Consider the following 22489-nt stretch of genomic DNA (forward strand, 5'->3'; position numbering starts at 1 on the left):
TGATTTACTGGAGCTTGAGCCAGTAAAGAAGAGGCTCTTTCAAACTGAGAACGTGTACGTCGCTGATCTGTAGGATCACTGGCAAGATCACCTGCTGCATCCCGAGTAGCACGGACCCATCTTGGAAGTTGAGGATCCTGAGAAGGTGGGGTAGGATTATCATCCTCGCTTTCATCATCTGAAGAAGAAATGTTTTCAAAAGTAGAAGAGATAGGAAGAGGTGGCACATCCGCCGGACTAGGCTCGCAGGCCGATTTATTTTCATCAAATTTTACATCTCTTCTAATGATAACATTTTTGGACTTAAATGGAATAAGTCTATAACCTTTTACATCTTCAGAATATCCAACAAAAGTACATTTCTCACTCTTAGGTTCTAAAGCTTTATGCTTTTCATCTGGAATATGGGCCCATGCTTCACTTCCAAACACACGAAAGTGACTTACATCTGGTTTAATGGAACTCCAAGCTTCTTCTGGAGTGATATTCTCTAGAACCTTAGTAGGAGTGCGATTGATTATATAATTTGCACAATTAATTGCTTCGGCCCAAAAACTAAGACTGAGTCCTTTAGATTGCAGCATACAATTAGCCATTTCCTTTAAGGTGCGATTTTTCCTTTCAGCTACACCATTTTGTTGTGGAGTGTATGGAACAGTATGTTGCATTTGAATTCCATTTTCGGTGCAAAAGTTGATGAATGTGTTTTTAACATATTCTCCACCATTATCAGTTCTTAGCTTAAGAATTTGATGTCCAGATTGTTTTTCAACAAAGGCTTTGAAGGCCAAAAATGTGTTAAATACTTCGCTCTTGAGTTTTAAGAAGTATACCCAAGTGCGTCTGGAGAAATCATCAATGAAAGTTAAGAAGTACTTGCAGCCAGAGAATGAAGCAACAGGAAGAGGACCACATAAATCACTGTGCACAAGCTGTAAAGGGACTGAGGCGTGCCAAGAGGCACGTTTGTCAAAACTGTCCCGATGATGTTTTCCGAGTACACATCCGGAACAAACACCATCTCTGCAAGATACCATAGGAAGACCTGTCACCATATTTTCTTTACATAGATGCTGAAGGGAGCGATAGTTTAAGTGACCAAATCGCTCATGCCAAATTTGCTCACTTCATCATTATGAGCAACAAATACTGAGGGAAGATTTGATGACCCAAAGTTGTGAAACTTATACAACCTTGTGGAATCATCAGCAAGACCAGTAGCTAAAATCTGTTTAGGATCTTTTAGATCCTTGATTACAACATCATGAGGTGAAAATTCAACAATTTTACCTTCACCTGAATGAGTTATCTGATAGACAGATAGAAGGTTGCAGGATAAGGTTGGAACACATAATACATCATTAAACTGACCATTGTCTAGATGAACAGTTCCAGTCCCTACAACATTAAGAGATCTATCATCACCAACATATATATTTTTGGTGTTACAATCATTTAAAGAAGAAAACATGGCTTGGTTTTTGGCCATGTGATAAGAGGCTCCAGAATCAATGAGCCACTCATGAGAATGAGAAGAAGAAGAAGATACATTTAATGCATAACCAGACTGAGATGATTGACAACGACATGCAGAAAGTGCCATTCCGGAAGTTGAAGTTGAAGTAGGCTCCACATGGATGTTATGTTTCTTCATTGCGGCTTCCAAGGCTTCCATCTTCTTAAAGCATTTAGATTCTAAGTGGCCATCTCGATTACAAAATTTACAATGTCTATCAGTCTTCTTCCATTTGTTTTTATTGGTCTTATCATTTTGCTGAAATGATCTTTCATTTTGAGGCTGAGTTGGTTTAGGACCATTCTTTTGAGGATATGACTTCTTAGGATTCTTTGAATTTGGTTGCTGCTGGGCGGCTAACGCTTTCGTGGAAGAGTTTCCAAGATTAAGAAGACCAAGGTGTAAGAGTTTTTCTTGTTCTCTTATTAAGGAATCACAAAAGGAGTCAAAGGAAGGGGCCTTGTAGTCTTTTCCTTGACAAATGAAAGCTTCCCTTGTAGAATGGAAAGTGGAAACAAATACAGAGTAGGCTGGTCCCAACTTAGTAAGGATGGAATAAATAAGGTTACCATCTTCTTTCTTAACTTTAACACCTTCCAAGAGATATCTAAGGGTCTTGAATTTGGACAAGAAATCTTCAATGCAAGAAAAATTATTAGGATCAAAAGTAAGCAACTCATTTTCAAGTTGATGGGCTCTAATTTCATTTTTAATCCCAAAAACTTTAGCGAGTTTTTCTAATGCTTCATGAGGAGTCTCAAGTTCTGCAATGTGGAATCTAAGATCAGGAGAAATAGACATCCCTATCAAACCACGTGCTTGATCTTGTCTATTTTCCCATTTTGCAGCCTTGTCTTCATCTTTTGTTTTCTTCTCTTGGTCTGGGCTATTCTGAAGAGACCTTTACTTCTAAGTAAATCTTCCATGTAGGCTACCCATTGGAAGTAGTTAGTGCTGTCAAGAATGACTTGGCATGGACTTTCCATTTTTTTTTTTAAAACTGAAGCTAAAGATGCTGAAAGTAAGTGTTCCAATGGATAGATCTCGAAAAAATAGGCGGTTTTAAAAAAAACGGCTCTGAAAAAGGCTTCCGGATGAAGAAGTTATGGCTTTTTGAAAAAAATTGTTGACGTTGCCGGCAAAGTGCGCGAATGTGCGGGAATGAAAAAAATCCGCCCTCACAAAATGGAGACTTGAACCCAAGACCTCTACTCTCTTAAAATAGCTTTGAACCAATTGATCTAAACAAAAAATTTGAGAGAGAGAGAGAGAGGGGGGGGGCCTTGGTTTGCGTGCTTACCTTGAGAAAGCTTTTTTTCCCTACAAAACACAAAACACAAAACCCAACACGAATATGCAAAGAAAAACAAACCTTACGGCTCGAAGTTAGCTTTAGCCAAAAAACTAGAAATTTTTAAAAAAAATCTCAAAGTTAGCTTTAGCCGAAAAACTAAATATTTTTCTTAATGTTTTTGATTTTCCGAGATCACACTAAGGTGCAGGGAAAAGAGCATACGCATGAGAAAAATCCTTCCTTTCTGTTTCTGATTTGCCCAGATCGCACAGAGTCACAGGGTAAAGAGCATACGCAGAAATGAAAGGTATAGATCCGGTTACAAAAAAAGGCTAAATAAACCGAAATCGAAATAAGCAGAGAGAAAATAACAGTAAACTGCAAAAAAAACACTGTATACCTCCCGATCTGAAAAATGACGCAGCTAGGGCTACCGCAAACCTTTTCGCGTGAAACGAAAGGCGTTCCTCACTGGAACAGATGGTCCGAACGCAACAGAGCAGTCCTCTCGGCCCGAAAGCAGTCAGAAACAGCAGATCTAGGAAACGACAGCCGCATGCAATTCTACCGGCTTCAGATTTGGATCACCAACGGACGCGGCCCTCAAATAGCTCTGATACCATGTAGGAGTTTATAGGGTAAGTTCCTCAGAAAGAATACCAAAAGGACACCGCTCACAACCAGATCACAGATCAATACACCAGTATTTTTGACGTGGTTAAAACCCTCAAAGAGGGAAACAGTCCACGGCCTGTCCCAACGTGGGTACTCCAGGCAATTTATTAATCAAAGAATGAAAATTTACATAAGCTTCTCTCATGCACGAATTGCCCGAACAATGACCCTCCATGCGCTTTAAATAGAACTCATGGACCAATCGGGTGTCAAGCCACGGATCAAGTGTCGGTAATACCAAGGAGAGAATGAACCGTCGGATCACTACATATCGTGACCGTCGGATTATAAGTTACAAAATGTACAACGGTAAAGAAACACACTTTACCTAACTCTACACTAGACCAAGTTGAACTTAACTATATCCTATGTGTCGGAATATCCTAACATTGACCGAGGTCTTTTTCATCAAATTTGATCGAATGAATAGGACACCATCCATGTACCAACATTCCCCCAGCTACCCATGTGACTTGTTTTGCTTGATGACACCTGCAACCTAGAGTTTAACAAAACAGCTGTGGAAAGTTAAGCCAGCTGCGAAAAGTTGAGCCAGCTGCGGAAAGTTGAGCTAGTTGTGGAAAGTTGAGCCAGCTGCAGAAAGTTAAGCTAAAACAGTCGATCATCAATTTTGAAAAAAAAAATTCATTGTCTGCATGTAGGAACTCTGTGAATGGAGCAAAACAATCTTATTAATGGACTTATAGTTTGATAAACAGCCTATAACCATGATCATAACTATTTGGCCCTTTCATAGACTTAAGCCCTTCCGGTTCTGCCCTCAATAACAGACCCATTCTTTCCTTCTTGTTCTAACAATTCATCTACGTGAATGATGGATGAAGAAGATTCATAATGTGTTAGCGGGGAATTGACATGGTTTTATGGAGAAAAATACAGTGATGGTAAATGGAGAAACAGAGAACAAGTGGCAGGAACGGAGCGGAGTAGTGAAGTTAGATAGAAATTGCCAGATCAGTTTGGACTGGTTCACGTGATGGAGAGTCGTGTTCAATTGGATTGTTGTTAACCACTGTTTTGTTTAATTTAGAACTGTTATTAATCGAGAGGTGGCGGAGCAAGTGCTTAGACGGGTGGCAAAATCAACAAACGGTTTTTTAATGACAAAGAGTCGTATTTCAACTACAGCGTGCCGTGTTTGAATTGTTCTCTGTGCATTTAATAAAAATCTTTTTTTCCTCATATTCAGTGACACGGTGGATGATCTGGCCGCCAAGGAGATAGGACCTGAGTGGATTTCTCTTCCTCAGGCACGCGGAATTGAATCACACATTCAAACTATCAGTTAATTAACTCAAATTCCGTTTTTCTTCACGCGGCGGCAAAAAAGAGGCTCCAAAGAACCGAAGATTTCTCCCAGACCGCCACAAATTTCTTCAAACGGTTTCTGGGTTATCTAATTGACCCACCTGGAAAAAAAAACCCATGTTTTATTTTCTTGAAATTCGCCTTCGTTTGGGCAAATCGAGCTCTCAAAGTTTGACGTTTTTTTTTTTTTTATTCTGTTCTGTATTTTTTCTGAGTTGATGTTTTTATTGCTGCATTCGTTTTTCTTGTTTGATTAACAAATGAATCCGTATAGAAATTTTCAAATACATTAGCATTGTTTCATTTGTTATGATCAGGTATTTGATGGAATGTAAGCGATGGTTTCACAGAGGCGGAACGGTTGTATGAGCGGAAGATGGAAGAAGATTGCGGAAAAAAACCAGTGGTTGCAAAAAGAATACAGAGCATACAATGAAAATGTGTTTACAAAACAGAGACTTGTATAAACAGATCCTCAACTAGCAATCGTAAACTCTAGCAGAATTTTAAAATAAAAGGTTGCGGGGTGCAAATTCATAAAATGACTGCAGAGTGGTGTATTGGATTGAAGAAAACAAAAAGTTTCTTTATCCTTTTGTGAAGATCCAAAGTCCTGAGAACATAAATTAAGAACAAAAAATATTTGGTTCTCTCGGACTTTCCAATTGATAGATCACTCCACCATTTCTCAAATTGCAAGATAGGGAGGAATTTGGATACCTTGATATTAATGCAAATGAATCGGTAGTTTTATAGATATTTCAACACAATGTGTTGTCAATGCCTTTTCTACAAGATATCCAACTAATCCTTCATACCTTTTCTTTGAAAACCAGATCAGCATAATTCCAACCAGATTCCAAAAATGTAGAGTTTTTATTTTAACACAACAGAGTTTTGATTTATTTGGTTTTTGCAGGTTCATTTTAAGGCCAAAATTTGAACATGGATGCATACTGAGGCCACAGTGAAACCTAGGATTGAGGATAACCATAGATTGTTTTTCTTCTCTTTTTTTCTCTGAAATTGTAAAATTTTATAAAAAGGATTCATGATTTTCAATTTCAGGCAGCAAATACTTTAAGAAAAACATGTTAAAAATAGGACTTTGATTGAGGTCTTAGGCTGGTTTTTCATCGATCTGAGCTGGGTGACTAGGATAGGATCCATGTCGGGACAATTCTAAAGATGCCCATGTGGTCGGTTTTTTCATTGAATGCTTGTAACCTGCTAAACCATGAAACAGCTGCGGAATTCTCAGCTAGCTGCAGAATCAGGGCAGTTTCCGCAGCTAAGTTGCAAAACCTTATTAAAACAGGATACAGTGTTTTGAAGACCACTACAAAGCATAACCAGACAATTTGAACCTATCAAAGCAGTTGAGTTTCATTTTTTTTTCAATTTTTTTTTTATTGAATCAATTGAAATGTTGAAGTTTATTTTGTCTCCTTTTTTTTTTTACATAAAAATTCTTTTTCTGATCCTCTAGATCACACAAAGTGCAAGAGGAGAGCATACTCAAGAATTATTAACCTTTTTTTTTTTACATAACAATCATTTTTCTGATCCTCCAGATCACACAAAGTGCAGAAGGGCATACTTAAGAATTGTTAATTTTTTTCAGATGTAAGAAATAAGGTCTCCTAATTACACTTCCCCGGAAACGGCGCCAAAATTTCTAGTCAATTTAACGTCTTAAATTGCTCTACATAAATTATCAATCTGGATATCGTAAACTGATGAAGTGTGGTGCACCATATGTGCTTAGTTAACCTTTCTCTTACTTCGTTGTTTTATAGTTTATGTTGTTTTTGGGGTTTTGTTCTTGTTGGTTTTATAAAGTGTTTAATGCAAATGGAAATCCTATTCTAAGGTCTTAAGAATACTTTTAAAGGACAAGTATGGATAAATATTTCAAGACAAGGCCTATGTCCCTATTGGTAACTTCCAAAACTTAGCACTTGAAAAGAACTTAAAACATATTATTGATGGAATTAGTATTTAAACAAAAGTGTAAATATACAGCTAGTTCAATCAAAATAAAATGCAATAACCAAACAATGAGCTAGTGACTATGAGACCCAGTATCCTTGCTGCTTTAGCAGAAGGACAAGATGATTCTATCATGTCATTAGTCATTAAAAGGCTATGTGCATCACTAATCTACAATCAACCGGTTGAACATACTTGCATGAATTAAAATTGCGTGAATGAAAAATCTAATCTATCAAACTTGAAAGCAATTTATGTACAGCTAATATACAGAAGCATAACAAAATTAATGTAAAACAACAGTAATCAAAACAGCTTGTTATGTACAGCTAATGTACAGAAGCATAACAAAATTAAATGCAGAATTAAATGACAACTATACAAGGCTTTAGTGTGCAGGGGCCCTCTGCCACTTGCATGAATTAAAATTGCATGAATGAAAAATCTAATCTATCAAACTTGAAAGCAATTAAATAACATAATGAAATCAAAGCAATATTTACAAAATGAAATCTACTCTACCTTACATTCTACAAAGCAATATTTACAAAATGAAATCTACTCTACCTTACATTCTACAAAGCAATATTTACAAAATGAAATCTACTCTACCTTACATTCTAATATGCTCCATGACATCTACTTCATATCTCCTTCCATGTTGAGAACATCAAAGCTTTATTCAATTTCTTCAAAAGCACAAAGTACAACAAAGTTCTCCAAAGCTTTCAAAAGCCATTAAGGAAGAACTACAAACTTAAGAACTAGGAACTAAAGACTAGCAAATGAAGGAGAGAGATCTCCTATTTATACAAAAAGATGAGAGCCATCTCATTAATTATAGTCCATGAATCTCTCCTTCTACCTCTAGAGTCCTAATCAAAATAGGAACTGATAAGACACATGTCTTTTTAGAGTTACAATACAATTAGGAGATGTGACACATATCCTCATGATCCCATGATTCTTTCCACTCAAATTCGAATTTGGCCTTGGGGTGCCACATAAGGGTCTTCTAGAAGTCTCCTTTCAACCTACACATGTCAACAATCTCAACCCATTTGTTAGGTATAAGCATATGCACATTATTTTCTAATGTTTAACCACAAATTCACTTAAAAGACTTCGAAATAATAAAGATTGGAAAAACATAAAGGTGGCCCAATGATAATGAAAGTGGGATGAATGTGGTGACATAGTAGTGAAATGGAGGTGAAATGGAAGTGATATAATGGACATAATAGTGAAAGTGTAATGGAAATGAATGACATTTTCAAGGCGCTCAACACCATGTAAAACCTCGATTCCGATATTACTGCAGACCTGAAACACGTTATGGTAACAACCCTATACAATATCGCATCCACTGTGTCACAAGCCTTAAAGCCTTGTTACATTCAAATCCTCTTATAGCGATATGTATTACGGACCCGATTATTTCATTGCAATACGCCTTAATACAATATCGCTTCCATCACAAATCGCAAACCATAAAAGTTTATTATGTATCACCTCCCCAAATCCGTCGATCGCGATATCTGTATTCCGGACCCGCCAGAGCATTACAATACACCGTTATGTTATATCGTGTCTACCTCATTAGGTATCATATCACAAATCTTAAGAGTTGATAGGGTCAAACCGATGATTGCGATAGTATTGCAGACCACCGATTGCGATAAGGGTGTGGACTTCGAACCACCGATTGTGATAGACCCAACAAATCACCGATCGCGATAAGGGCGTGGACCCCGAACCACTGATTGCAATAGACCCGACAAATCACCGATTGCGATTAATTTATGGACCCGACAAATTTATTAACTGTTGTTTAATATTATATCATGTTTGTTTCATAAGCAGTATGAATATCGGTTATGTTACATCGATGATGTTAAGAGTTGTGATTGCGAGATTTCGGATAATTGTGATTGTGATTAATAATGTGGCATGTGGTACCTCCATATGGACCTTGTGAATATTAAAAAGGGCCTCTCCGCTATATTGTGTAATAAGAGACCTCTGAAAAGTTGCGACTATGATTAGTGGTGACGTGGCATATGGGTACTTCCTGACTGCTATTATAATATGGGTATAACCTCTCCTATAATGTGATTTCTGTAAAAAGGCTAAGTTATAATTGATTTAATATTAACAAAAGGCCCTTCGATATATTTTAATATACTGCCTCATGCACAAGTCGGCCCCTCCACCAATGAACGGGTTGTTTCGTTTATTGGAAAAACTCATATATATATATATATATATATATATATATATACAAGTTGAAATGCTTCACTTGATGTATGTATTCGGGCATCGATTACACAAAGAAGAAGTAATAGTTCACAACTCGTGAACTTGAAGCAACGGAGGAAGCCGAAGATCGAGCAAGAAGGAAGAAAGCCGAAGGTCCAACAGGAAAGAAGCTGAAGGATGAGAAATTTTGTTGATTGGGTTAATCTTTGAAAGGCTCGGACTTGTGATGAATTAATCAAGTACAGAACAGTTCTGGGAAGGGAAAATAAAGTTTCATCTATCATTGTTTGAAGGGAGCACTAGACAGCACTAGCATTAAATTGTTTGTGAGTTTGTTTCTTGGAAGTAATATAGCGCGACAGTAAGAACATTGAGAAGCAATCACTCCTGAAACAGTTACCACAACAGTAAAGAACAGATGGTTGAAAACAGAGTTATCTTTGTGTAGACATTGAGGGCTTAGCGCATCCTATCAAAGATATCATGTTGAAAAGCATCAACAGATCTTGAAGACATTGTTGGAAATCATGATGGCTATTTAAAATCATCATGAGGTAACTTCTACAGACTCTGTTTGGGAAATATGAAGATTTGTGAAGACTCCTTCATATGAAGACAGGCTGTCATGAATATGGTGATGATGTTGTAAGTTGACAGAATTCAGTGAAGAAGATTTTGGGAGTAGAGAATTACTATCAAAATATCTAGACAAAATGTAGCAATGGGTTGGAGCCCAGAGGGTTGGTGCCCTAAAGGTTGAAGCCTTGAATAAGACAGGGTTGGTGCCTTGACAAAATAGGGTCGGAGCCCTTGGGCTTGGTGCCTTAGAATTGAGAGGATTGGTGTTCTTGGAGTTGGTGCTCCTTAATCCAAGGTTGGTGCCTTGATAAGACAGGGTTGATGCCCTAGAGGTTGGAGCCTCACAAAAGACCAAGTTGGTTTTTGGCAACAGGTTGGAGCCCTATATATATTATACCTGATTTATTGTAAAGATTATATTAATAAAATCATTTATTCCTATTGTTCATTTTGTGTTCTAAATATAATTGATTTAACTGGTAAAAATAACAATTGAAAAGAAATATTGATTCACCCCCCTTCTCAGCCTTTCTAACAGGGGAAGAAAGAACAAGTGTGCTACAAGAATCATATAGATAGCTAGACTAATGCCATTATGATTTGTGCAATTTGCATGTGGCAAAGTTAAATGTTTGACGGGTAAGAAAGCAAAGCAAGAAGAAAACAAGACCCACCATGATATTGTTATTTGTTGAGTAAAGGAAAGTTTTGAAAGGAAGAGAGGAAGGGGTAGGCAATTTGAATGAGATACCTAACAAACATTGAGGGCTTGTTCAAACAACTCTAATAAACTAAACCTAGACCCCTAAAATTTAGGGATCACACATACATGACTCCAGAAAGACTTCCAACTCGAAATTCCTAAGTCAAATAGGTCAATTAAACTTAATTAAAGTTTAAAATTTTTAACCTATGTAATGTGAGTTCACTAAGTTTTTTCAAGGCCTTGAATCCATTTGCTTTCAAAATTGCATTTTAAGCAATGAAAATTTAGAATATCATAAAAAATCATCATCAAATTCCAACAAAAAAACAATAACTTTGAATAGTTAAATTGCACCTTATGTAAATCCTAAAATAGTTCATTTTGAATGAAAATTGCAAAATTAGTAAATTGTGCTATCAATTAGATTATATCCAAGATTTTACTTAACATTTATATGGTTTATTTTTATTTTATTGTTTGTTCACGTAGAATTTGGGATAAATAGACTATGTTATCAATTAAATGATATTTAAGATTTTAATTACATTATGATTTATAAAAATAACATTAAATTTAAAATGTAAAGTGTAATATTAAAATAATTATAATGGGTTGTCAATTAAGTTTATTTTGTATGGTTGGAAAAATTAATTGTTATTCTTGCTATCTAGATTCAATTTATACAAATGGCATAATAAGCTTTATTGGAATAACATTAAGGCTTGTTTTAAAGTTTAAATAGTATATATTCTCCATATATATACCCACCAACAATTTCATGCTAAATGAACACATCAACATTAAGAAAGGACCTAACTTCTTTCTAGATATATTATCATTTGAGGGTATGATCTTTGCTCTCATGGCATATTGAAATATTCAATTTCTTTATTGATTCCTAATATGAATTCCTCATCATAAAAATGATTGCTCACAATAAACATATCTTGAACACTCTGTGCAAATTATTCAATGTTCAAAGAGATTCTAACTTCATGTTCTTAGAGATTAATAGATAAAAAGAGTAGGTGTATTGGAAATGTTGATAGAGTTTAAACCAAACTTTTGGCCCTAAAGTATAATCTAAAATTGTTGATAATTTTTAAGAGGTAGTCTTCTTGGTGAGGTTTCTTTGAACATATTTATGAGTAGATATTTGTAAGTAGTTACTATCAATATTGAAAGTCCGCACTCTAAATAAACATGAGTTATGAAAAGTGTTTTTTTCTTTTTTCTTTTTCTTTTTTTGAATTAAGAAATTTCCTATTTTAAATACATATAGACAAATATCTATTAGCCTCACTCTCATGTGATGAAAACAATTATAAGTCCAAAGCAATTAAATTAATTAAAATCAAGAAAGTTGGATTTAATCCTACTTTTATAGATTGAGTTTGGTCCTTATGGTTAAGAATCAGTTTAGACTTAGTTGATTAAGAGATTCTCTCCAACTAGTTAGGGTCCTAAATTAGTGTTTGGTTGAGAGATTTGTTCAACCATAGTGTCCTAGATAAACGAACTATCCTGAGACAAATTTTCTCACGTATTTATATGTCTATGATAAATATTATATATAAAGTATGAAAAATATAATACAGTGAATTCTTTTTGGCCATGTCTGATTTGTGTATATGCCTGCTATTTATTTTATTAGTTGATTGAATTCTCTTCATGTGGTATAGAGCCAATGATTTTGAACTATGAAAGAATGTAACTGAATCTATTGTGATGAGGAGCGTGCTTGTGATACTACGTAAGTATGGGGATTTGCTGAAAGCGGTGGAATGGGAGGAACTCGGTCCTCTGGGAATCCCAAGTCTCTCAAGAACCGCACGACGACTTAAATTTTCTTCACTAGATTCGAATCTGTTGACACAATTTTCAGTTGACTCAATTTAAATTTTCTCAAGACCTGAGGAGTGCCTAGAATTATCTCAGATAGTGGAGCGTGGAAGTCATAGCGTGGATCTCCCAACGACATTTTCGGATCAGAAGGAGATGCTCTGGATCTTCCCGAGGAAGCGATCTTGGGATACCTAGTGGAAGTCGCGACAGGAGGCTGCAAATCTTACTCTACAAGAGTCGAGAACACTATAGTTTAAGGCAATAACTTTCCATTCATCTTCGAGCCACTTTCGATTTTCGACGATTTTTCTCTGAAAACTCAATTCAATACAGGTTTATCTCAGTTGTTCCAAATTTTAATTCAATTTCAAGTCAGTGGCTTTAAAATATGTATAATTCACATCGCTTAAATTGTACATTCTGACAAATAAGTCTGGGCACAAAATGCATGAATAAATATATATTAAATTTCAATGTTTCCTGGCCTTCAGTCTTACTCTTAAGAAGCAGAGGCTTGTCAATTATTCTGGCAAACCGAGAGACACAGTGAGGACGGTATGCGTACGGATTCAAGCAATGACAATGCCAGACTCATTTAACGTCCAAGGGAGGTAGTAGAGTGCATCCAAACATTTTGGTACTTTTTAATGGCCTGTAAGACCAAAGGACTAAGCATATTACCCACGACTTTGAGAAACTGAAGCTGCTTTGTCGCAGCGGCCACCAAATCAATGCTGATGACAATTTTCTTGGCAGCTTTGATTTCATTTTTTTCAGCTTCGAGTGTAGTGGAGCGGAGTGTCAAAAGAGCACCTGCGTGGAATGTGTCAAAAGTATTATTTCCTTGTAGATCAACAATGATGAACAGGGCAAACGGTCAACTCAAAAATCATAGTTGCCTTTGCTGGAATACATGCTTGTCTTGCCTTGATTGTTTTTGGTTCACGAACAAATTTTCAATGTGTAAACGTAAATAGCGATGAGGTTCAAGGTATACGGTGGAAAATTTTTCGTTAAGGCCAAATTCGATGATTGATATCTCAAAGGAACCGAATGGTGTGTATGCCTTTTAAGTTTAAAGGAAGCCTTTAATCACTTTTTATAAAGTGACTTCATAAAGTTCATTACATTATTTTAATGGAAAGTATGTAAAAGCTTGATCATAAAGGCTTTTTAAAGAGTGATCATAATTTTATTTTCATTTTTTAATGGAGGCATAAGAGTGGTATATAATAGTGAGGGAATATTTTGTATTAGGGGTGTATTTTTTTTTTAAGAGAAAGTTATTGTTGTACTCCAAAGTAATAGTTTATTTTGAGAGATTAAGGAAGTGAACATCCAGTTTTTGAAGATAATTTGCCTCAAAGATGAAAGGTTGATGTACTCAAATACTTAATAAAAACATATTTTTTGTGGTGTTGAAGTGTCCTAGATCCGCCTGAAATTGAATAAGGGGATCTTAGATACACCTTGCTTAGTGATTGATTGTGCATGTTTTGTGGCTAGTTTTGACACTACAATTATTTTATCTAACACACACAAGGAGTCTAAAGCAAGTGAATGAAACAAGCACATTAATCAAAGCACCTGAAATTAATAAGTTGCAATGAGCATTCAATCAAGCACAAACAATCATATGCATTTGCAAAACTACAACACATAATCAAAGTTGGCAACATTAGCATTTTACGTCAACAATCAAATTCACTCAAGGAAAATCAAGTTAATAACGCTGAAAACTCAAGCATTCCAAGGCAAAGTCTACATCAATATTCAATGACACTTGATCATTGTATAACTTGCAAATAAATCTATTTTTTTTAAGTTAACTTGTAAACAAATTCAAATAAAATTGAGTTGAATTGTAAAGGTGCATTCTTGGTTGAAACCGACACCCAAATTGTGAATTTATAGGAGGTAAAGTGAGTCAATTCTCCTCAACTGAGTCAATTAAGTGAGTCAATATCATTTGAACTTGTCATTGTAAACATTGGGTGCATTTTCAGTGGTATCCGACACCCTCATCCTAGTACAAAATTCAAGCGAGCGTGAGTTCAATCATTCCATTGATAAACTAAATCAGGGACACAAGCTCAAGAATTCAAGCGAATGAGATCTTCAAATCCCACAAGTGTTACAAGCAAGCATCAAGAAAAATCAAGCAAGGAAGCAAGCCAGTACAAGCGAACATGTCAAAAGTCATAATGGGTAAAGGAAGAAAACGTCTTCAAAGTGTAGAACTGGAGATTAAAGATTTGCAAGATTGCAATCATGAGTTACAGAACAAAGTTGAAACACTAGAATGGAAGTTGAAGCAGAATCAAACCGTAACCAATCAAATGACCAGTACATTAGAAGCAGCGAAAGACTTTCAAATTGGGCTTGAAGTGAAAGAAAAACGCATTCATGCACTTCAAATTAAGTTAAGTGAAAAGCAAGATTTACTAGATGCACAATGTGTAGAAAAGACAGATGCAAGTTGTGACACAGAAAACCTCATCACAACAACAAATGAAAGTTGTGATACAAGTGATCTTATTTAGCATATTAATGAAAGTTGCAACAAAGATGATCTAAGCAAACATGTTGATATAAGTTGTGACACAAGTGATCTCATCCAATCAGTTGTACTACTAGATGATGCAATAAGTAGTACCAAAGATCAAATTGATAATTTTGATGCACCGTGTCAAACAGATGAATCGTCAATGATTGATGCCCAGTGTGACACAGAAGGTCTAATAAATCAAGGACATGATGTTAGCAGCAACAATAAGTATGCAGAACAATAGCAGGATAGTCTTTCCAAGAAGGTGATCGGACCTTGGGAAGAAATCTCCTTCAACAAAGATCGACATGGCCTAGGATACAACAAAGAAAACACTTTGTTTGTTCCAGATTTCTCAAAACCAGTTTAGTTTGTAAGTGTTGGTTTTCTAGACAGTGATCAGAATATGGGTAAGTGTAACCATTGTAAATGAAATGGCCATATGAAAAGTACATGTTTTGACCTCCATCCTTGTCACCATTGTGGTAATAAAAATCATTCATCCGAAAGATGCTACAAGCGAAATCAACCACCTAGAGTGAAGATCAACTACACAAGGATTGATCCTTGGAAGTGGCCATCCATAGTCAAACAATTGTCTATGTTACCGAAGGATTCAGTCTCACATGAATACCAATTCTACAATAAAATGAAGATAGTGAAACTCTCCTACACCTAAAGGAGGGGGAGTTCAGAAATCGAGTGCAAATGATTGTCTCTCCTTTCAGCTGACAAAGGGGGGAAATGATAATGGAATTAAGGGTGGTTGTCAGACTGAAAGTCTCGACAACATCATCAAAATCAGCAAGTATGCATCATCAACAAATCAACCAATGGGCATCGTCAAATCAGTCAGTGGGCATTCATCAACATCAAATCAGCCAGTGGGCAGTTTCAACATCAATAAATTCCCCAGTGGGAGTTCTCAATATTTTGTTGGGCGTTCATCAACATCAAATCAGCGAGTCAGTAGTTTCAACATCAACAAATTCACCAGTGGGATTTCTCAATATTTTGTTAGTGGACAAGCAAATTCACTAGTGGTAGTCATCAACATTTTGTCAGTGGACAAAGGATGTTGATTGAAAGCAAAGGAAAAATGGATCCTTTTGTAGCTTGGCACGTGATGAAGTCGTCAAGCAAAATTCAGAGATGAATTAGACTTGCCACTGATTCATGTTCTCTTTAGATTAGAGTTTTTTCAGCATCCATCTTTGGCGGTTTTTCAGGCAATGTTTTTGAGGATCAACAGTTTCAGCGTGAGAACTTGGAAGATGGTTCCTAATTCTTATTTTGGACTTATCATTGAGGGGGGGAATGTTAGCCTCACTCTCATGTGATGAAAACGATTATAAGTCCAAAATAATTAAATTAATTAAAATCAAGAAAGTTGGATTTAATCCTACCTTTCTAGATTGAGTTTGTTTCTCATGGTTAGGAGTCAATTTAGGCTTAGTTGGTCGAGAGATTCTCTCCAACTAGTTAAGCTCCTAGATTAGTGTTTGGTTGAGAGATTTGCTCAACCATAGTGTCCAAGATAGACGTACTATCTTAAGACAAACTTCATCATGTATTTATGTGTATCATAAACATTACATGTAGAGTGTGAAAAATAATACAGTGAAGCTCTCAAGCCTTTTCCGCCATGTCTGATTTGTGTATATGTATGTTGTTTATTTTATTAGTTGATTGAATTCCCTTCAATATCTTCTTCTTTTTTATTTTTAATTTGGATATTGTAAAATCTATGGTAACTTAGTAATGCACTAATGTAAAGTAAATTATCATCATTATTCAATAAAAACCACACAACCTAAAATAATTGGATGGTTGTCTGTAAAAAAAAGGTATACTTTCATTCCTACCAAATAATTTTAGTTGATATACATGCTTATTTAAAAATGGTTCTTTTAAATTTTTTGCTTACTAAATAGAAAAATTCCAATAAATGAGTCACGTTTATTGAAAATATATATATAATTTTCATCAAAAAATTCTAATTTTATCGTTTTAATATATAAAATAATTAAATTAAACTCTAAACCTAATTTTAGAATTAATCAAATTTCTTTTTATTATTTTATTTTAATTATTTCACTAACAGTTTTATTTTAATTAAGAATTTTTAAAAAATGTTTTGTTTATATTACTATTATTAAAAATATTTTTAACATTTTATAAATAGATATATCAATAATTTATGATTTAGTAAGAATGAAAAATATTAATTTAAAAAAAGCTACTCTTAAAGTTTTATAACAACAAAATATGTCTTATAAAATAGAATAAACTCCAAACCACTAAATTTTTCTATATGAAAATATATCAAATAACTTTATAAATGTAAAGTAAATAATGTATAAAGCCTTACTTTCTAACATTGATTTGGCATTGCAACTAAAAAATTATATAAAATTCACATAAAGTTTATATTTTCCTTATTACAGTGCACCAAATATGTTTCATAAAATAGAATTATGAGGAATGAAAAAATAAATAATACTCCCTCGCCACTAAAATATTAAACTAAAAATTATAAAATATAATTTTATAAATGTAAGGCTAGAAATTTATAAAAAGTTACAATTTACCATCATATCATATAGAAAGTAAAGATATTTGGTATTGCAAAAGCGAATTAAGTCATACATATTTTAGGCGAAACATAAACCATCACTAAAAAAATGTGTTTTCCCTATCTCGCTACTTCACTTTGTTGCTTGAATTCACAAACAAGACATTCAAAATAGATATCATTTAACACTACGACATGGATTTGTATAAATTTCATCCGCGAAATATGTTTTTCACACATAAATTTAAGTATTCATTGTTTTCCCTGCTTCTCTGCTTGGCATCAGATTAACTTTGTCAATTCTTTTTAAATATTCACTGTTTTCCCTGGTTCTCTGCTTGGCATCAGATAAACTTTGTCAATTCTTTTGGTTTGCGGGAAACCCTAGTTGGGCATTGGGCTTGATCAAAAAATCAAATTTAAAGGGACAAGTTGGGCGTTCAAAACAATGGCTCTGGAATTGAAAATGGAAATGAGATGAACATAATCTGTGACTCAGCGCAAGTGTGATACAAACAGAAGCATCGATATGGAGTAGTATTGTGATATAAGCAGAAGCATCAATAAGCATTGTTTGGATTTGTTCGTTGAAACAAGACAATTAATTGATGATCATAATCAAAATAGGTTTCGTTGGTTGGATGAGTGACAACCGTGTAAGAACATTGTTGACACTCCACAAGCTACTAGCAATTCTCATATTTCATAAACTAAGTGTATCATACCTCATCATAAGGTGCATATATCATAGTCTTTCGATAGTGATGGATAGTCAATTTGGTATCTCATATCTTGCTGAGGGACGAAGTCTCCACTGAGGCGAAGTGAAGTTTAGAGACAGGATATAGACGAAAGAACCTCGACCTTAGGGAGGATGGGTCAATCTTAACTGTGCCAATCAAAGTCGACCACAGACAGGAAGGAGGCCTAGCCAAAAGCAAGAGATAGGAGGTCTTGGCAAGTCCTTTCTTGACGTCAGGACCGCTGTGATTTAGAAACACACCATACACATAGTTGCTGGTATTGCCATGGTAGGGGGTTGTGGAGGTGGATGCAAAGGATGTACTGTCACGGGTGTGTGTCATAAGATACAAAATAATACAAAAGCAAGATTAGATATATTTCACTAAGATTGAGAAAGCTCGCTCTACCTTCGTATTTTCGTCTAAATGATCAAAATCCAATGAGAAACGAACTATGCCTTTGCTAATCTTATGTGTTAGATAATAGTTAGCTAATTGATTGAAAACATATTTTGTGGAACAAACCAAGTCGCAATATATATTGAATGAAATAGACGAGATTCTTTTGAAGTAGAAATGTACTTGAAAATAATTCAATGATATGAAACAGAAGGTTGGGTGTATAAAACCACTAAGAGGCACAGGAAAAACAAACACTACAGAGAGAAGTAAACAAAAGGTACTTCTTCCTATCCAGCTGGTTAAATGTCTGTAAGAACCCTCTATGCTGGGATGGCGTCCTTTTGGCAAACAGCTACCCATTAAACCTTTACTTTGTTGCTAGGTTGCATGGCAGGGCACGACTGGTCCTCTTTGGAGCCTTGCTTGAGCAAATTGGTAAAGCACTTATTGTTTGAAGGCGTAGGCGGATAGTGAGAAGGGATGGCATGCACAGGAAGACAACAAGAAGGGATGGCATGTCAGGGATGTCATACAATAAGTCACCATAAACGCTCAGCGACCACCTGCAGTTTTTAATTTTTTTGACAATTCTGCAGGAGAAATAAATTAGGTAGAAATTGGACAAATGGCAAGATGAAGTGTAAACACATGTCATGATGCTATTGGCTAGAAGGGTGAAATCTAGGCACTCTGACTGGTTGGGTGAACAGTGTTGCCCACCCAAAGCCAGCAAAGGAAACGCCTATCAGCGTAATTTAAACATGACCAAATTAATTTTAAGGCTCGTGGAATAATGGGATTGAGGAAAGCAATAGATTTGGAATACATCAACATAGCATGGATTAACAAATCAAAACACCTATTTATGTCAGTCATAACCTCCCATTAAGGAGTGAGTGTGGTGATTTATCAATGCAAGGAGTTGAATTCCTTGGTACAAATTCAAACAAATTCATGCATGTATAATTTCCTATGCTTAGGGAAAAAATGCACCCATTGTTGTGACTTACAGTGTGTCTCATTCCTCATTCCTAGACAGATCCATGTACCTAGGAATATAAAACTAATTGGCCTCCTCACAACTCAAACCATGGCAAGGGCTAGTGACCAAATGTTGATGCATTCAGTGGAAAACATACACTATAATCGTATAACCCTCGGTGCTCGTCCGGAGTCTCCGCTATTCCCAAAATTAAAAACAAATCTTAAGTAAGCAAAGATTAAAAAACGTAAAAACGTACTATGTTGTCTAGGATGGTGTGCATAACAGAATTCAATGCATCCAAATGTGTCACTGCCATGTCTTACAATTTTAAAGATATGGAACAATAGAATTGGTAGCACTTGTAGTGGAGCTCCATTGAAATCATTTGTTGTCCATTTAGTTTTATATCTCATATATGTATGTGTTATTCTTTAAGAAGTTTTGCTCATTAATTCTAATTTTTGTTGATTATTCCCTCTGAATTCACTTTTACAATTAAAAATTCCTATCATAAAATCACATTATAAATAAAAATAAAATAATCACAATATGATTAACTCCATCATACCACAAATATTGAAACTTTCATTAAAAATTAATATATTCTTGCCCCATCAAAACCATATAAAAATTATTGCTAGTATATCTCATATCCTTCTAAAATTTTTAGCTTTGGTTAACCCCTTTTAAAATTTATCATTAACATCTATATCTTATATCCTTCTCAAAATCTTAACCTTTTGTTTTAAAATCGATACATAATCTTGTTATATCAAAGACCTTTCCGAAACTTATTAATTGCAATCCACAAATACGGTTGAAATAAAACATTATTTGTACTTTTATTAATTTTACAAAATATAATATTTTTCAGCAAATCAGAACCATCACGGCAATCATCCAGTTTCCCATCTCTATTAAATCTTCTCCTGAATTTCTTGCCAAAATATTAAAATCGATCATTGCCATTTGAAGATTCCATGAAAACATTGTACAGAAATCACCTACATCAAACTGCAATAAACCCTGAGTATAATACCGGGAATATCACATCCTGCTGCATCCGTTGCTTTGGTGTGATTGTTTTCAACGAGGGAACTCGAAAGCCCCCTTGAACCACATTCTTGCTGGAGTCATTGCTTTGTTGTGATTATTTTCAACGAGACAACTCGGAAAAAAAAAATTAGTGGAATACAAAGTTCACATTCTTAGTAAGAGCTACCCACAAAAAAATATAACCAACCAACATTCCAAATGTTGCACGGCCTAGAGAAGCGACGTTTAGTTCCAAAAAATAGAATCAAATATTTGGGAAATTCATACAACTTCAGCACTGTTTCATTTAATAGAGTGCAAATTTTGGCGAAACACATCCGGTTGAGATAATGAGAACAAGCAGCCCAGCTGCATGAATATAACGTGTATATTCTCAATACAATGTGGCACAAGTTTCTTGCGGCCAAACATATTGACATCGGTGCAAGTTGTACCGTATAACCTCTTTCCATGAGTTCCGGGGTTCCCCACGCTTGCAACAAATATTGGAACTTGATCTTGTATATCCTACCATAACCTGCAGTTTTTCTCAAAGGGCCTATCGGAGCAACTGAATCAAGTTATCGAACAGCTTAATGGCATGTAATAGACCCTACCATAATATTCATTTTACATAATGATATCTTGTATCAGGTACATACAGATTTGAATTTGCATTCATGGCACTAAAGATTGCAAATTAAAATTGTCAAAATCACCTAAAAAATTATTAGAACAGAGTTAACTGCCCAGACAACAAAACAGATGCCGTGACCACGGGATTTCAAGTAATGTCAGTAGTTGCGAACATCGCATCTGGACATAATAAGAATATATGTACAAAATTACCTACGACTTTGGTTTTTCCTCACTCCTGGTGATCTTTTACCACTATCATCCACATTTGGTTTATCTTCGTTCCTTTCTGATCCAGTTACCTTTACCCTCCGTTGTACATCATCAGCATACCTGCGCCACCATAATTCTCGCTCTCTTCGCGGCATCCTAGCATACCTCTGGTCTGGCTTCAATAGGCGTTTTGCCTCGGACCATGAAGTAAGAATATTCTTTCCATCTTCAAGATCCTTAGTTGCCATATCCATGGTGATAACATCAGCCAGAAGCGACCGATATTCCCGCACACAACGCTAAACAAAAATATTCCATGCCATTATTTAGCAATCTGATAATTTGTTTAATATCATATTTAATGAATAAACTAATTCCAATATCAAAACATTCACCTCGTATAACCCATTAACATGTTCACGGAATAATCTCTCCCGCTCTGCTAGATCTAGATCAGAATTTGTAGCACGCCCTAAAGGGTCCTTCTCCAACTTGGGTTTAGACTCGGTCCACGAAGCCTGACAAACAAACAAAAATATTAATTTTCAGAATGAAACAGCTTGTCTCAAATTTAAGTACTTGACCACTGCTTTGTAGGCAAGGCATTTGAAAGAAAATCACCTCGCAGTCTTTTATCCTTTCCGTTAGCAAAGCTTGATATGAAGTCACCGCATCCTTTCTTCTAGCCTTCAATCGCACTCTCTCCATCTCTTGTTCCTCGCGTTCCTTCCTTTTCAGCATTTCACGTTTTCTTTCCTTCAGTTTCTCCTGGACAGATTGTCAAAAAAATCAGGAAACACTGCCACGACTTGTACAACACTAACTAGGGTATAGATACAATAATTCTATATAAATAGATAGAAGTAAATAACAATATAAAATACTATGAGTTAACACATACATGACAATTCAGTAAAGAGGTTTGATGACACTATAAAACAAGCTCAACCTACTGTAACAATCATTGTTCATATATCAATCAGCATCAACTTATCATTCAATCTTCAGAATTACAAGTTAAAATACGCACAAACTACCAACAAAGGGATATGCGACTAGAATAAACTTAATCTGGATGTCAATCCTTATTCTGGTGGTTCTCCAATTTCAATGTTTCTCGTGTCGGTGTTCGCAGAATTGTGCCCATCACTTTCAAT

General features: G+C 35.4%; 1 protein-coding gene across 1 annotated transcript; it reads right to left on the reverse strand.

The window, feature by feature from the left end:
• Positions 1–20683: 20683 nt before the first annotated feature.
• On the reverse strand, positions 20684–22119 carry LOC149156965 (pre-mRNA-processing protein 40C-like). The gene is made up of 3 exons (XM_089438918.1): positions 21954–22119; positions 21728–21850; positions 20684–21631 (listed from the first exon to the last, which is right to left on the reverse strand). The coding sequence occupies exons 1-3, from the start codon at positions 22071–22073 to the stop codon at positions 21329–21331; spliced, it is 546 nt and encodes a 181-aa protein (XP_089295044.1). The 5' UTR covers positions 22074–22119; the 3' UTR covers positions 20684–21328.
• Between the last annotated feature and the right edge of the window lie 370 nt (positions 22120–22489).

This window comes from Pinus tabuliformis, chromosome 9, assembly GCF_031772625.1.
Source record: "Pinus tabuliformis cultivar Carrire ecotype Pingquan chromosome 9, CPIR1, whole genome shotgun sequence".
In the NCBI taxonomy this organism is placed as follows: Eukaryota; Viridiplantae; Streptophyta; class Pinopsida; order Pinales; family Pinaceae; genus Pinus; species Pinus tabuliformis.